A 17,116-nucleotide genomic window follows, 5' to 3' on the forward strand; every position below is an offset into this window, starting at 1 on the left:
ATCGATGTTAAATACTATGTGTTCTGAAAGATAATTTATTATTTATTAAATATATAAGTATCAAAAAATTTGATAAATCATGCCTTTCCCTCCAAGCTCTGAGTAAATTTATTCCTCATTGATTGCTTTACTCATGTTTATTTCCTTTTTTTAAAATCTGCTTTTCCTGATCTCTGTTCTTCTCTCTGATGTGTTGATTTTCTCTTCCCTAAAGCTACTTTTTCTCCTCTTTCCTACCTATTACTCCCCTTTTTTGTTATTCTTTCATTCCCTACTGATCTGGGAATAGCAGAATCCCAAGGTGGTCCTTACTATATAATTAAAGTGTGAATTTCCAGGAGTTGGAAATTGCAGGCCGTTTTTATTATGCTTCTATAATAAAGCCAGGTAACATCGAGAGACTTAAAATGGCTCTTTTCTTGGAAGATAACTTGATAAAGATTCCGTGCCTTGATTCTATTGTTTTCAGACTGGAAGCCAAAAATTCGGAATAGGTTCACCAATCCTTTTTCTGAAAACACCTCAATCTATTACATGATATATATTCCCCTAGATCCTGGGAATATGTTGTAAACTTGTAACAGATGGTGATGAAGCTTCATATTTTTATACAATACATTTTTTAAGATTCTGCATCTAGTGTATGTATCTCTCCGTTAAAATGACCTTCGATGAGTGGAGTCATGGTAAGAAAAAAATCCATACATATATAACTGAGCAAACCACAGATATACTAGAGCAGAAATATTTGAGTCAATTAGATTTTATTCTGTTCTTTCTTCAATGAGATGCAATGATTTCAGGTGACAAATAGAATTGTGAACAAGAGAATCAAAGGTCATCATAACACTGAAGGTACGAGTATTAATCGTTCTACGAAGATAGTTAGCCGTGCACTAAATGGCAAAGAAACATGTGCAAGAGAGAATATCACTGTTTGCAAGTTTGGGTGGTATTTGCTTTAGTTGGGTAATGTTGGGGACTTACCAAAAAATGTCCTGGCACAATATCTACCAGGGATCTTAGCATGAATATTATGAGGGTTCTAGTACTATGATTGCTGACATTTTATGAATGTTTTAGCATTGGCTTGAAAACAAGAAGTTTGCAATTGATTCAACAGTATGTCAAACAGACAAAATATTAAAAAAATGAACATTAGCGAGAATTACTAATGTCCCTATTGTAAAAACAAACTAAACCCAATATGAAACTTCATCCAGTAAAAAAAAAAAGACTCACAAAAAGTTGAATTTTAATTGCATGACTTCCCAGGCAAATCGAGTAGATCTGTTAACTTAGAGCATCAGTTGTAAAGGCGGCTGCCATAGCGGGGGTGAAAACTACTGCATATTCAGTTACTCACCTCTTTTTTCAACAGCCTCAATGCATTGCTTTACAAACCGAGGTACTGTGGAATTTTCACGTTCACACACCTTGTGCAGATGAGAGCCAAAAATTTGATCTATGAAAGAAACAAAGATGAGCTTCAGTAAAATCTAAGCCTGTGTTCTATAATTTGATTCTACTTCCATATCTATATAACTATGGAATCTCCATTTTGTATATAATTATTTTTATTTATTTAATTCAGCACTGCCTAATGTAGTCATACAAAGACCACAACTCATTCATGTAATCTGGAACATAAGAAAATTAGAGAAATGATATCTGAAGTTCCTTTCAGTTCTAAGATTTAACATTTCTAAACAGTGGATAGAACCTTAACTCAAAAGCTAGGAAATGAAAATTCAGTTACAAATTACATGAGGAGGATAAGATAAATCACATTTCCTCTGGACTTTAGCTCGGCCATTTGTAAATTGATACCAACAAATTTCAATAAGATTTATCCTAGGTTCAAAGGATATGAATAGACAATTTTCTGATGAAGAAATCAAAGCTATCTATCACATGAAAAATGCTCTAAATCACTATTGATTAAAGAAATCAAAATTAAAACAACTCTGAGGTACTGCCTTATACCTATCAGGTTGGCTAATATGACAAAAAAGGAAAATAATAAATGATGGAGAACCTGTGGAAAAATTGGAACACTAATGCATTGTTGATGGTGCTGCAAACTGATTCAACCATTCTGGAGAGCAATTTGGAACTATGCCCAAAGGGCTATGAGACTGTTCATACCCTTTGTTCATACCCAGTGGTACCACTGCTAGGTCTGTATCCCAAAGAGATCATAAAGTAGGGAAAAGGACCCACATGTACAAAAATATTTATAGCAGCTCTCTTTGTGGTGGCAAAGAATTGGAAATCGAGGGAATGCCCATCAATTGGGGAATGGCTAAACAAGTTGTGGTATATGAATGTAATGGAATACTATTATGCTGTAAGAAACAATGAGGAGGAGGAGTTCAGAGAAACCTGGAAGGACTTACATGAACTAATGCTGACTGAGAGGAGGAGAACCAGAAGAACATTGTACACAGTAACAGCAACATTGTGTGATGAACAATGGTGATAGACTTGGCTCCTCTCAGCAGTGCAATGATCCAAAAAAAATCCAAAGAACTCTTGATAGAAAATGTTCTCAACATCCAGAAAAAAAAGAACTGTGGATTATGAATGCAGATTGAATATACTGTTTCTACTTTTGGGCCATTTTTTTCTCCTTCTTTTTTGAGGATTTTCCCTTGTGCTCTCATTCTTCTTTCACAATATAACTAATGCAGAAATGTGTTTAATGTGATTATGCATATATAATCTATATCAGATTGCTTTTTGTCTTGAGGAGGAGGGAGAGAAGGGAGAGTGGGAGAAAAATTTGCAACTAAAATCCTATGAAAACAAATGTAGAAAACTATCATTACATGTAACTGGAAAATAATAAAATACTTTCATTAAAAATAAATTAAGATTTACTCTAGGTAACTACACACACTAACACACACAGATCTTGAGGACAGGAACTTAATTTTTTTAAACATTTTTACCATCAGTAAAATTTTACCACCTTGCATAAACAAGGTGCTTAATATAAGTAGCAACATCAACTGTTAATGCTTTCTGTGCGAGCTCTTTTTCCAGTGACCAATAAATGGCATGCTATTGGGACAACAAAATCACATTATTCTTACAATATTTAACCCAGAAGGCAAAAGAAAGTGGGAACTAACTGGAATGCTGTCCCGAAGCTTCTTCTTGGGGAGACTAAGGAGAATGTTGAGTTTCATTAGTTAAAAGCAAAAAGCAACATTTTTTTATCCTGTAGTGCTCTTGATAAGCACGAGCAAAAAGACCACCATGAAAATAATTGAAGCTTACTCACTATAATGTTTTAGAAAATTAAGAAATAGAGAGAGTTTTAGGAGGATGAAATGATCCAAACCAAGGAAACAATAAGCAATTCTGAAAAGCAAGAATTGGAAAAAAACTTATAGACATTTATTTTGATTATTTTCTATGAAAGCTTAAGTGTTGAAACACCCTTATGATAATGTTCAAACCTGTTAAATACTTGAGCATTGACCTGTCAGGACAGAAAAGAAACCTTTGTGTGCTTTTTAACAAAAAATCATTTTATCAGAAGATAATACATTGCTATTATTATTTCTTTCATGAATCCAAGAGAAATAATCTGGCAAAGTGGACAAGAGGACCATACAGTAGAATGAAAGATATTTATGGACAATGATTGTTTTCTATCCCCAGTGACTTGCACAGAGTAGTCACTCACTAAATTTTTATTTAAATTGAATTTTTTTAAATAGTAAAAGTATTAATTAGAGCATCTATAAACACCTTCAGTACTTTAAATATATGCATTTAACATGCTTCAAATAATTTATAGTTTTGATTTCACTGCTATAATTGGAGGATATTTGAAAGAAAGAAGTAGCATTCTGCAGAGAAGACTGGAGTCAGGGCTCCTAGGTTCAAATCCCACCTTTGATGCTTATTATCTTTATGACCTTGAGCGAGCCACTTAATGCCCAGGCCACAGTTTTCTCATTGGTAAAATGAGGGTTTTAAATTATATGGCCCTTCAATGTGTCCAAGAAAGAATTCTAATGGATTGACTTTCTAGCAAGTTAGCTAGATCTCCTCTACCTCCCCCTCCCCTCTCTTTTAGCCCTATCCCTCCTTCAATGCACAGTTCAAGACCAACTTTCTCTAAGATGATTTTTTTGCCTTTGCTAATCAACAGAATCTCTTTCCTCTGAATTTCTGTAGCATTTTTAAACTATTCATTTATAATTTTACATGCTAATATATAGATATATATATAGATATAGATATCAATATAGATATAGTCCTTTTATATTAAATAAGTTATCAGCTATCTAAGGACAAGAGAATTTTATATATCTATCTATCCTCAGTGGACTATGAGTTATGTATCTTGGTAGCTTCTCCTATACCATTGTCCAACTTGGAACCTTGCAAAGACTTTAACAGCAGTCTCAGAAGCAATATTCCAATACTGTGCGTGTTCCACATTCTGGTGATAAACTTCTCTCAACTTAGCTGGACTGGTCCTTGAACAACAGGCATAAAGTTGGTTACTAAATTTGCCTTTGTGAGTTGGCAGGACCTGCCAAAATGTATATTTTACTGTCACTGATTTCAAGACCCATGAGTTACTACCACAAAGTGAGGGGGAAATTCTTGTATAAAGTTGACACTTAATAAATGGATTTTGAATGAATCAAGTGCTAACCATCTGGAATTTTCATATGGACAAAGAACTTAATTGGCACCCCTGAGACAGTTAAATTATAGGACTTTATTTAGACCTATAGATAGTTATGACTTTCTAACTAACAAGGAGATGGGGACAAGGAAGCAAGTGACAATTGTGCTTCTCTACCTCAACCTCCAGTTCTGCCGGAGGCCCAGGTATGGTAGCACAATGTGAAGCAAAGAAGGCCCATTAGGAATTATACCCCTCATCCTGCTTCCCCATTTTTATAGCACTTCACCTGAGGGAGCAAGCATAGATTCCCAGGGTTCTGAATATCCAGCTAATCTCCTAAAAGTATTTATTTAGAAAATATGTCTTTCTAGGAGTGTGAAGATTTTGGAATCCCTTGCAAATTAACATGGCTTTGGCTACTACCATTACTGCATCTTCATTCTATCATTTCAGCATTCTTACCAAGGGTGGCAGGCAACACATCAGTTGGAAAAAAATCCATTTTCTGCAATTTTTCTTTGAAAGAATCTTTTGGTGAGAAAAACAAATAGGCCTTCCACTTGACTGCACTTATGAATCATGTTGTTTACATAATGAATTAGAATTTAACTAGGAATGCTGGTTTCTAATCTTTATGCTTTAAAACTTTCAAACGATTTAGGTTGCTCATCTTTAAACATATCAGCATAACCAGGTTAAATCTCTCAGATTACAAATTGGCTTTATTCTCCCTCACCTCTGTTACATATTTTTGATAAATGGTAAAAAGAACAGTCAGTAACGGGAACTTTGTCAGTTAGATTCCAATGAATCAAGCCCATGAGGAAAACCACTCAACAGAGGCAGTTAAATGTTCAAATAATGTGACTATGTTATCATCATTTACCCAGGGAGACAGTCTCTACATGCTTTTTAAAATGATGTTCTTCTGAATTCATAGAGGTTTTGTGTAGTTAAATAATAGATACTAGTACTAGTACTGCTACTGCTACTACTACCACCACCATCACTACTACTACTACTACTACTACTACTACATTATTAAGCCTTTAGGATGTTATAGAATTGGAGAACCTGGTGAAGTGGAAAGAGTGTTACTTCTGGTGCCACAGGACTTGAGTTCGAATCCTAACTCTGCCACTTACTACCTTTGTGACCTGGATTCAATTTCCTCATCTATGAAATAAGGAGGTTAGACTAAATTGCCTCTGGGGTCCTTTCTACCTCTAAATACTACAATTCTATGACAATTCAAATCTCATCTTGGTCAAGCTGACATAGCTTGCCAGTGTCTATCTACCTTCTGATATATTGATCCTCCAATCCTGGTCATCCAGTTTCAGATGCAAGAGTTTGGTGCAAGAGTTATGCATATATCATCTTCTCTTTCACCCTTATGATGATTTTAAGTACCCCTGCTCCTCATCAGTTTTGCTCTGATCTTTTCAGTGTCTTCATCCATTGTCAAGTCAAGTATTCTGTACTCTATGAAACACCTACTGAATGTCAAAAAACCTATATCCATGAACTTTTCAGGGAATATTTCTTCTACCTCTTTTCTTTAATAACAATTTGACTTTCCTCAGAGATGATAACATTCCTTGCCAAACTCCCAGTGGGCTTCAGTCATTTCTATTCCCCCAACTAATAGAACCATGATAAGAGGTCAGTATATTCCCTGATTTTCTCTATTGTTTCCAGACTATTCTTTTACTACTAATAATGTCTCAGTTGTCCCTTGACCACTTTTCTATTGATTTCCAGGTTATTTTTCTAAACATTTGGGCTTTCCCCCCAATAATACACTACTCAAATTGAACTACTTAAGATCATTCCCTAAAATTACCTCCTCTTCATCAAATCCACTGAAATTTCAGTCCTCATTTTCCATGACTCTTCTGCCCACTTTGGATAACTTTAAACCACCCACTTCCTACTGGATATACTTTTGTTCTTTACCTTCAGAAATGTAAAAGATTCTTTTCCTCCCTAACAACTTATTTCCTGTTTCTTTTTCTGATTCTTCACTCTTTTCCTGATCTTTAGTGTCAATGTTGCTTGAAATAATCTTTGGTCTTTTTTATCTCTCTATTTTCTCCTTTGGCAATCAAATACTTCTCTTCCTCTTCTTCCTCCTCCATCCCCTCCCCCTTCCTTCTACTACTACTTTAGCATTTATATGTTAATACTTTAAAGTTTGCCAAGCTCTTTATAGATATTATTTCATTTTATCCTTACAACAATCTTGGGAGGTAGGTGCTATGAAGAAACTGAGGCAGAAATTAATAGACATTCCCAGGATCACACAGCTAATAACTGCCTAGGACTCTATCTGAATTCATGTCTTCCTGACTCCATGTCCATGACTTTGTCAACTTCACCATCTAGCAACTTCTGGAATCACAAATACTAAAATCAGAAGGCACCTCAGAGGCCTTTTAGTCCTATTATATAAAATCCTCCTCTAGAAAATCTTCAAGTGGTAAACAATTCCTTGATAAAAGATTTCTATCTGGTAGAGATAACCCATTACTTAAGATAAGAAGATAGTTCATAACATTTTGGATAGCTACAATTGTTAGTCAATTTTTCCTTAAAACAAACCTATATCTTCCTCTTAGTGCCTTCCATTAATTAGTCCTAGGCATGCCCTCTGAGGGTAGACAGAAGTCTAATCTCTCTTTGTCTTGACAATTTTTGATATAAGTACAAATTTTTAAATATTCCAAATTATTTATTTTATATTCTATGACCTATTTCTTGTTTTTTCCATGAACTTTTCTATATATAGAGCTAAGTAATTTTTTCATGTTTCCTTAATTTATGATGTGATCTTTTAAACCTAGACATGTGCTCATTTGGAACTTTTCTTGGATAAGGAATGGGTTGTTTGGTCTAAATCTAATGTCTTCCATACTTGTTTCCAGCAGGTTTGTCAAATAAAGAGTCCTTATTCTGTAGCTTAGGTCTTTATGTTTATTGAATACTAGAGTGCTAAATATACTTGCTTCTGTACATTGTGTCCCTAATATGTTCCATTGATAAATTGCTTTATTTTTTAATTAGTACCAAGTTGTTTTGAGAATTACTGCTTTGTGGTATAGTTTGGGATTTGAGATTGCTATTCCTCTTCAGTTTCCATTTGTTGTTTTTTTTTTTAAAGCTTTTTGTGTGTGTGTGTGAGAGGCAATTGGGGTTAAGTGACTTGACCAGGGTCACACAGCTAGTAAGTGTTACGTGTCTGAGGCTGGATTTAAACTCAGGTGCTCCTGAACCCAGGGCCGGTGCTCTATCCACTGCGCCATCTAGCTGCCCCACATCTTTCTATTCCAAAGGATCTTGGATTCAGTGTCCATTGGCATGGAATTGAATAAGTATATTATTTAGGTAGTATGGTCATTTTATTATACTGGCTTGTCTCACCCACGAATAACTAATATTTTCCCAATTATTAAGGTCTGTCTTTATATCTTTGAGTAGTTGTTTGGTGTTGTATTTATATAATTCCTGTGCGTATCTTGGAAGTAATATGAAGATAATGATTATAATTTCAGTAAATCTCCTCAATCTTCAAGTGGTGTGTTCTATCCATCATTTAAAGCCTAGATGAAATATCACCTCAAGAATTTCTTGTCTGCTCCCCCAGTGGGTAACAAATTTCCCTTCAGACTGTTTATTATCTTCCAGAGTTTCAATAGTTAACTCTATGTAGATAACTCCCAAATCTATATATTCATTATTGACTTATTTTGTGAGATTAAGACCAGACATTATAATTGTCTATAGGATGTCTATCTGGGTTCCTTATTGGGATGTGCCCCCTTAAATGTGCTTCTTCTCTATTTCTATCCTATCTTCCAAATTCATTACCTTGAAGTTGATTCTTCCCTTTCTGTCATCTCTCATATCCAATTAATTACCTTGTGCTTTTGATTCTGTCTTCTTAACACCTCTCTCCTCTCTTTTCATTACTATGACCCTAGTACAGGACTCCAATATCACCCATCCAATTTTAATATATTTCCCAATATATCTTTCTGTGTCTATTCTATGTCACTCCCCCATTTCATCCCCACTGCCACTTAAAGAATAATTTTTCTTATGTTTAACTTTTTATGTCATTTATCTCCTCAAAAAATATAGGTATTCTTAGAGCATATCCAATAAAGTTAAAATTTCCTTTCCTAGCATTCAAAGCCCTCTATTATCTAGTTCCATTTTATTGTTCAAACTGTGTAGTATGTAATACCTCACCACATACCATATCCTCCAGCCAAATGCTCAGTTTCCAGGAAACACCCATTGTGGACCCATTTTGTGTCATTTGTCTGAAATATTGTGATTTGTTGTACACTCTGACTTCTTTTAACCCATTCTTCATATGACTGCCCAAATAGCATTTCTCACCCACATACCTGGAAATTGCAAACCTCTTTCACCCAACTTTCAGTAGCTCCTTACTGCCTATGGATGAAAATGCCAAGCCTTTTGCCTGATACTCATTTTTCCTCAATCTGGCACCACTTTTAGCTTATATTTCTCCCTGCTACACACTTTCTGTCTGAGCCAACCTGAGCTATTTTCTGCTCTTCCCCTGCCCTCCAACATGTCCTGTATTCACTTGTCTCCACGCATTTGCTCCTATTGTTCTGTATATAGGAATGATGTTCCCAATCCCTCTTTATTTGTTGAATTCCTACCCATACTCTAAACCGTAACTTAATTTTCACCTCTTCTGTGATGCTTTCCGTGATTATCCAAAGCACTTTTTCCTCAGATGTTACAATGCTTTTTGTTTTGTGGCTCTTCAGTGCATTGACAATGAAATATTGCATAATATAATTATATGTTTGTGTCTTTCCCCTCTACTAGACTGTAAGCTCTATAAGGTCAGTGATGCTTTAAAAAAAATCAATACTTTCCACATCTCCAACACTGAACACAGAGATTTGAACAAAGTTGACACATAATAATTATTTGTTGATTGAGCAGAGAGGAAATAAAAGAGAAGTAGGCAATTTGTATAACTGTTAAATCAAATAATCAGTTTTTTGATCATTAAAATTTTACCATGATAAGCACCCAAAATGTATTAGAGAATAAGACAATAGTAAAATAATTGGCATAATGCCTGGCACATGGTAGGTGCTTAATAAATTCTTATTACCCTGCCCTCCCATGTCCAAATGTTTATTCCCTAAGAGAAAATGGTGGGAATTACTTCACTTTATTCCATCAGGATTGTTATTTTAAAAACACTTCATTTTATACACAAGTGATAAGTAGTTAAATACACTTTACAGCTCTGTGAAAATCTTATTTTTATGCATATAGGAGTTTTAAAGTTAGGACAGGAGGGGCAGCTAGGTGGCACAGTGGATAGAGCACTGGCCCTGGAGTCAGGAGTACCTGAGTTCAAATCCGGCCTCAGACACTTAACACTTACTAGCTTTGTGACCCTGGGCAAGTCACTTAACCCCAATTGCCTCACTAAAACAAACAAAAAAACCCCCAAAAAACCAAAAAAAAAAGTTAGGACAGGAAACTCTTCACAATGGTAGTCTCTATTCTCTCTCTCTCTCTCTCTCTCTCTCTCTGTATGTATATATATATATATATATATATATATATATATATATATATATATATATATATATATATATATATATATATATATATATATATATATATATATAATTTTTTTTTCCTTCTTCAAATGGTGGTATATAAAGTTTCTTTTAATTAATTGTCTCAGAGAATATGAAGTTGGTGGCTGGCTGCCTATTAGGAAACAACATTAATTTGATGTATTTTACTCTCTGGAATTTTAGTTTGTTGGGATGAGAAGTTGTTATAGACGGACTATGAATAAGACATGCATTTTAATCTATCTTAGGAAATGATGAGTTTTGATTTGTGGGAGAGGAAGAAGAGGATCAGAATGTTGATTAGGAAGGAGGAAAGGGGCAGCTAGGTGGCGCAGTGGATAGAGCACTGGCCTTGGAGTCAGGAGGACCTGAGTTCAAATCTGGCCTCAGACACTTGACACTTACTAGCCGTGTGACCCTGGGTAAGTCACTTAACCCCAATTGACTCACCAAAAAAAAAAAAAAGGAGGAGGAAAGGAAGCAGAAAAGCATCTATACAATAATGACCATGTGGCAGGCACTGTGTAAAACAGTATACATCATATAAAATAATTTTACAAATATTTAATTTGATTCTCATAACAGCTCTGTGAGGTAGTTGAAGATATCATCCCCATTTTATAGTTGAGGAAACCAAAGCAAACAGGGGTTAAGTGACTTGTCCAGGGTCACACAGCTAGTAAGTGTCTAAGGCTAGATTTTAAGTCAGGTCTTTTTGACTCCAGGCCCATCACTCTATCCACTGAGCCATCACTTACATCTAAGAAAATCTGGGTAAGTGTGGATCAAAATATGCTTCAGGGGATTTCAGGTCTCATTAGGCTAGGGGATTTGGATGATTGAAATGAATATGGATTTCTGTGGGGCAGGGCTGAAAAATGAGGAGGAATAGTCTGGGAAAGAATTTTACTTACTCTGCAATTTTGCTCAGGGTTCTGACAGCTTTTGTCCCTGAAATTTTACTCTGATATCCAATTCTTGATTTGGGATGTGTGGATGCATTTTCAAGGCTATGAATCTTACCCAAATCTTCCCAATGTAAGATTTTCTATTCTCCAGTCCAGCCTCCAGATAAATACAATGACTTTACTTCTAGTTACTTCCTCTCTTTTGGTAAGGAAGAAGGGAAGTAAGAGAGAAAGGGTGAAGAATGAGGAGAAGGTCTGCACCAGCCAGACACCTTCAAATTTCAGCTTCCTTAAGATGGTCTTCTCTTTCCAGTTTTATTATTTGGAGTTGGGTATTCCTCTAACCCTGCAGACCTTGAGTATGCAGAGACTCCTATACTAGATATGCTCTTTGGCTTAAGACAATATAAACTAATATGATTGTCAGGATTAATGTTAAGGTAAACAATATCAGAAACACAAATGCAGGTTATGTATATGTGTGTGTGTGTGTGTATGTATGTACACATGAACACACATATACACACACACAACCACCCAAGTGTATATATTTAGTAAAGTTTATTTGGAATCCAAACTACTAGAAAGTTCAAATAATTAGAACTTTTCCTTCAGTCTACTTTTATGAGAAAGAGATAAATAATAAACAGACAGCAGAGATTTATTTTTTTCAAAGCTTCTAGAGTACATCTTAGGTTAAGTACTGAATAATTCAGCCAATCTTCTACATCTACAGTATTGTACAATGATAATTGATGTTCAGAATGATAACCCTGAGGCACTGCAAGATCATGAAGTACCTTCTGAATCATCCAAGAAAAATTCAATTATGTTTAGTGTAATTTTAGTAGGAAATGTATTTTACTCCATTCTAATTCTTTGAAAATTATTAGTCTTTGGCTAGGAAAGCTATCAGTTGAGCAGATAATCAACTAATCAAAACAGCCTATTCCCTTATCATTCCATGATGTTCTGGGAAGGACATGTGTTTAAGAGCCATATGGAAAGGTTACATAAAGGACGATGAGTTGTTTAAAAGGAGAGGAGGAACATAGTTTATCAAAGATGAGTTTGGAAAATGGATATAGAAGTCAGAAAAGAGAAATTTTGGTTATTGAAGCAAAAAAACATATAAAGGGATGGAGGCATTTTTCTTCTCTCCTTAGGCTAATTCCAGATGAGTTAACCATTCGTTTTTTGGAGGTGGGGGACACACCATTCTTTATTTCATCTATATTTTTATCTATAGCAGAATTAGAGAAAGGCTCAAGTTCTTGGCATTTGTTTCCAAAGGCTCTTTTTCAAAAAAAAAGTCTCAGAAATATAAAACCAGAGGCAGCCAGGTAGCATAATGGATAGAGCACTGAACCTAGAATCAGCAAGATCCTTTCTGCCTCAGTTTTCTCAACAGTAAAATGGGGATAACAGTAGCACCTTCTTCCTGAGACTGTTGTGAGGATCAAATGATATAATATAAATATAAATATATATTTATCTTATATTTATATATTATATTATTTATAAATATATGTTTATATATAAATATATAAATGATATAAAGTGTCATGTGAACAAAAGAATTGCTTCCTCTGGGTGAATGCTTTGGTTTGCTATAGTCTACAGGAATAGCTACAGTGTCATGGAAATAATATTGATGTACAATTGATAAAAGAGAGTTTGGGTCCTAACTCTACCATGTGCTAATTGTATCACCTTGGACAAGTCTCAACATCAATATACCATAATTTCTTCATTTTACAAATGAGGCTAACACCACCTGAATTCTATATCTCACAGGGCTATCATGGGCATCAAATGAAAGAAAGTATATAAAATACTATAAATATAGAACACAATGCACCATAATCAAATACAGAAAACATTTACAAAAGCAACTACTATTTATAATGCAAGTAACATTTGAGTTAGGCTTTAGAGATGGGTAGGCCATGCCATTTAAAGATTTGTTTGAAGGAACTGAAAATGTTTATTTGAGAGAAAAAAAATAGATGGAAGAGATGGCATGATTACTATCTTCAAATATTTGAAGGACTGTTATTTAGAATAGGGATTAGACTTGTTATGCTTGACCCCAAAGGGAAGAACTGGGACCAATGAATTGAAGAAGAGGAGAACAGACTTATGATCTATGTAAGTAATATTTTATAACAATTAGAGCTATCCAAAAGTAGAAGGATTTTTCTTGAGGCATAATGAGTTCCCCTCAAGGAATGCTGAATGACCATTTATTTGGGATGCTAAAGAGGATATTTTATGTAGGTAAAAGTTGGAATAGGTGACCTCTGAGATCCCTTCAAACTCTGAGAATCTGTGATTCTGAAATTACCAAGGAAGAAGGTGTAAAGAGAGAAACGAAAAGGGTTAATGACAGACCTCATAGGACACTCATAGGAAAGGATCAAGAAAAGAATAAGGAACTTGCAAAGGACACAGAGAAACAGTAGTTCAAGAGGAAGGAAAAGACTCTAAAGTCAAATTAAGAGTTTATCCCTTGGGAGAAAGTGTTCAATGTTGTCCAAAGCTTCAGATGGATCAAGGAAAATTATGATTGAAAGTCATTGGATTTGGTGATTAGGAAAAGAAATGGTGACCTTACAGAACAGTTTTGAAAGAGTGGTGGGAGTGGAAATCTAAAAGCAATGCTGTAAATGAGTATAGACAATATTTGCAAGGAACTTAGCTCTAAAGGTTAAAATAGGACAATGAGAAAGAACCTGAGTAGCTACTGCCTATTTCGTGGCCATTAGAACTTCTTCCAGAAAAGGAGCAGGAAAAGGAAGAGAATACCAAATTTAGATATGCCATAATTTCTGATTCAACCACTAGTGAAAGGTGGAATGAAAGCAAAAATATACACTTGGAATCATTTGTAAATTTCACATATTCATATCATCATTGTCACCCATATGGGAAAGGAGGCTTCACATAGTAAATTAATCAATTTCACTAATTCATTGCTTTCACTAAAATTTCTTAATCTCTATTATTTAGGTCTACACACAAATATATTTCCAGGGTTCAGTTAAGTTTTGGGGTATGCAGTGGGCAGATAAATCCCCTTGGATTCCAGCCATATTCTACAATAAATTGATAATGCTTTCTCCATGTTCAAAAAAGGAAGCCCAGAGACTTACTAAACTCTTTATTTTGGAAAACATACATTCCCCAGCTGTATATCCTCATGGCCCCCATTTACCAAGTTATCCACAAATCAGTGTCTTTCAAATGGGACCTAGAAGAGGCTCAGCCCTAAAACATGTAAAGTAAGCTGTCCAAGAGTCTCTTGGGCCCTTATGACATTGTAAGGTTCATGATTCTAGAGGTTTTAGGACTAGTCTAGGTGAAATATTGGGTAGGCACTGAATGATGGCCAAAATCAGCCACTCGTAGGCTTCTAGAGATCTGAGCTTCCCAGAGTAGCCACTCACTATTGAAAAGCAATTGTTTTTCTCTAATTGGACCCTAACTGCTACTGAACAGATCATACAATGCTATACAATCACCCTTTGTCCAAAGTCGCCCATTATGGATTGGACGATGCAAGATGGTCCATCTGGTAAGATGGGTAGAACATAGGAGACTTTTATTAGTAATTGGAAATTGTAGTTTAGAAATCATTCTTGCCTGGGTCCTTCTGGTATTAGCGTTCTTCACAAAAGGGTAGTATGTTGATCAAAACTGAGGCTTCCACTTCAGAAACCTGGAAAAGCTGCCACCTCCAATGGACAAGTGGGCTCTAACTTATAAAGACCTTGCACCTGAGGAATGCCATTTTGTTTGGTTATCTTATGGTTCTAGCTGCTACAAGAGAGGCATTCATAATCAAACTTCAATTGCCACTACTCTGGTCATAGGAAATACCCTAGGGCATCGGAGAATTGGCAAGTCCTTATAGCTGCTTGAGTTCCAGGTTTCATGGATGGTATGACAGACAGCCTTGAGGGGTTGGCAGAGAAATTCTTCATCTATACCATCTGCTAGATAAGTAGCCATGGTACAGACAAGAGGTCGGGAGCCAAGAGAGTACAAGACTGGACAAACAAAGGCTCTCACCTTTGGAGTAAAGAAAAATGGAGGAAGTTTCTTGATATCTCACAGTGCATAGAGTTGTTTACAGGGTATATCAGCACCCATCAGCACCCATATGCTAAAAATAGTTTGAAGAAGAACAGAGGTTGGGGAGTGTGACCAGTGCCAATTTGAAATTTTAGGTGGTGATTCTATGTTATATTGGGCAGAGGACCATATGATCCCCCTCACTAAGGACAAAAGAGCCATTAACCTGGTGGCCATTAACCTATCTCCAAATGGTAAAATGGAACTCTGTTATCTCAGGATAAGAGAGTTTCCCATACTGATGAACAGTTGCTGTAGTCTCCATCTGATTACTACCCATGCCAGGTATCTATTCTCTTAAAATCCACGTCCAAGACAAATTGGTATTACCCTGGGAGGGAGAAAGACTCCCTTGTCCAGTGGTTTCTTGTATCTAATCTTTTGGAATAATCATAATAGTGATGATGATTATAAAATTTATAATAACATTTATATAGCACTTATGATGCACCATGTATGTGCTAGGCACTTAAAAATATCGCATTTTATCTTCACAACAACCGTGTGAGGTGGATGCTGATAAGAACAGACTGTTTTGGACATAATTTTGGCTGATTCTCTACAGCCTTTCTTTACTCCTCTGGCACAGAGTTTCCTTAGCCTCAAGTTCCTTTCCCCTTCTTGGAGAGCTTCATATAACCTGAAGAAGTAATTCTCCTCAATTGGTAGGGTTCCTTTCCTTTGAAATGTTCCTTTGGGAAAGACTTTTGGCTTTTTTGTTCTTTCACATTGTTGTTCTTTTTATATTTTTCTGTTTATATTTATCCCCCTTTTCCATTTTCTGTTTTTAGGAGTACCTGTAACAGGAATGCTGTCTAGTTATTTAAATTATGGAAGGTCCTCTCAAAGACCATTAGGACCTTGCCTCCAAGGGCTGGCATGTGGTAGGACAGCAGTTTCCTGATGAAGCTTCCTTGATACAGCTTCCTTACCCCCATCCCCATGCAACTTGATTAGTTTTAGATTCCCTGATACAACTTCCTGGTCTGGGGGCATAAAAAGTCCCAGATACTTGACTGACCAGAAACATTTCCAAATGAACATAAGGGAGACCCATCTAGAGAAAGTGCCATTATATCCTTGTTGCATATCCTTGCTATACTAGGTCAAAGTAAACTTCTTTTGTTTAATGTTTTGTGACTTGTGAATGCCTTTTGTTAAATAATCAGTGACTTGTGAAGGCTAACATTGAACCTGAACAATAGGCAGACAAAATGAAAAAACTTCACTGGACTTTGAGTAGGAAAACTTGGGTTTAGAATATAGTTTTGTTATATTAATTTATTGGAGGAAGGATAAGTCACTTAATCTTTCTGAGAATCTGTTTACTCATCAATAAAATGGGAATCAATACTTGAATTGCTTACTTTGTAGTGTTGTGAGGAAAGCACTAAATAAATATGTTACTATCATTAATTACATCACAGTTAAAATATTCATTCAGTTTAAAATACTTAGCATCACAGAGTTAGAACTGAAAGGGATCAGGGAAATAATTTATTCTTAACCCTATTGTGATCAGAGAAATATTAAGGTCCCTGTCTTTTAAAATTCAGTTTTTCTCCAAAAGACAATGGCATAATCATCGATACTTAATTGGTCTGGAGGATTATGACTTGAAATCATCAATATAGTCTCATAGGCCAGCTACATACAAAACCCTAGCATTTAAGAAGTCAGCAGCATCTCAGGACTGACACAAACTTCTGACCGGTTTGCTCCATCTTGGCAAATGTGGAAGCTAGGTAACTATGATAAACTGAATC

At 35.6% G+C, this 17,116-nt stretch overlaps 1 protein-coding gene across 1 annotated transcript in view; it reads right to left on the reverse strand.

Annotated features, from left to right (window-relative positions):
* Positions 1–17,116, reverse strand: part of ARHGAP15 (Rho GTPase activating protein 15) — an 880,171-nt gene that overhangs the window by 325,269 nt on the left and 537,786 nt on the right. Inside the window, exon 10 of the mRNA XM_043990715.1 lies at positions 1,367–1,465. Coding sequence (XP_043846650.1) covers positions 1,367–1,465 — 99 coding nt within the window. The remainder of the gene's footprint in view (positions 1–1,366; positions 1,466–17,116) is intronic.

This window comes from Dromiciops gliroides, chromosome 3, assembly GCF_019393635.1.
Source record: "Dromiciops gliroides isolate mDroGli1 chromosome 3, mDroGli1.pri, whole genome shotgun sequence".
Taxonomy (NCBI): domain Eukaryota; kingdom Metazoa; phylum Chordata; class Mammalia; order Microbiotheria; family Microbiotheriidae; genus Dromiciops; species Dromiciops gliroides.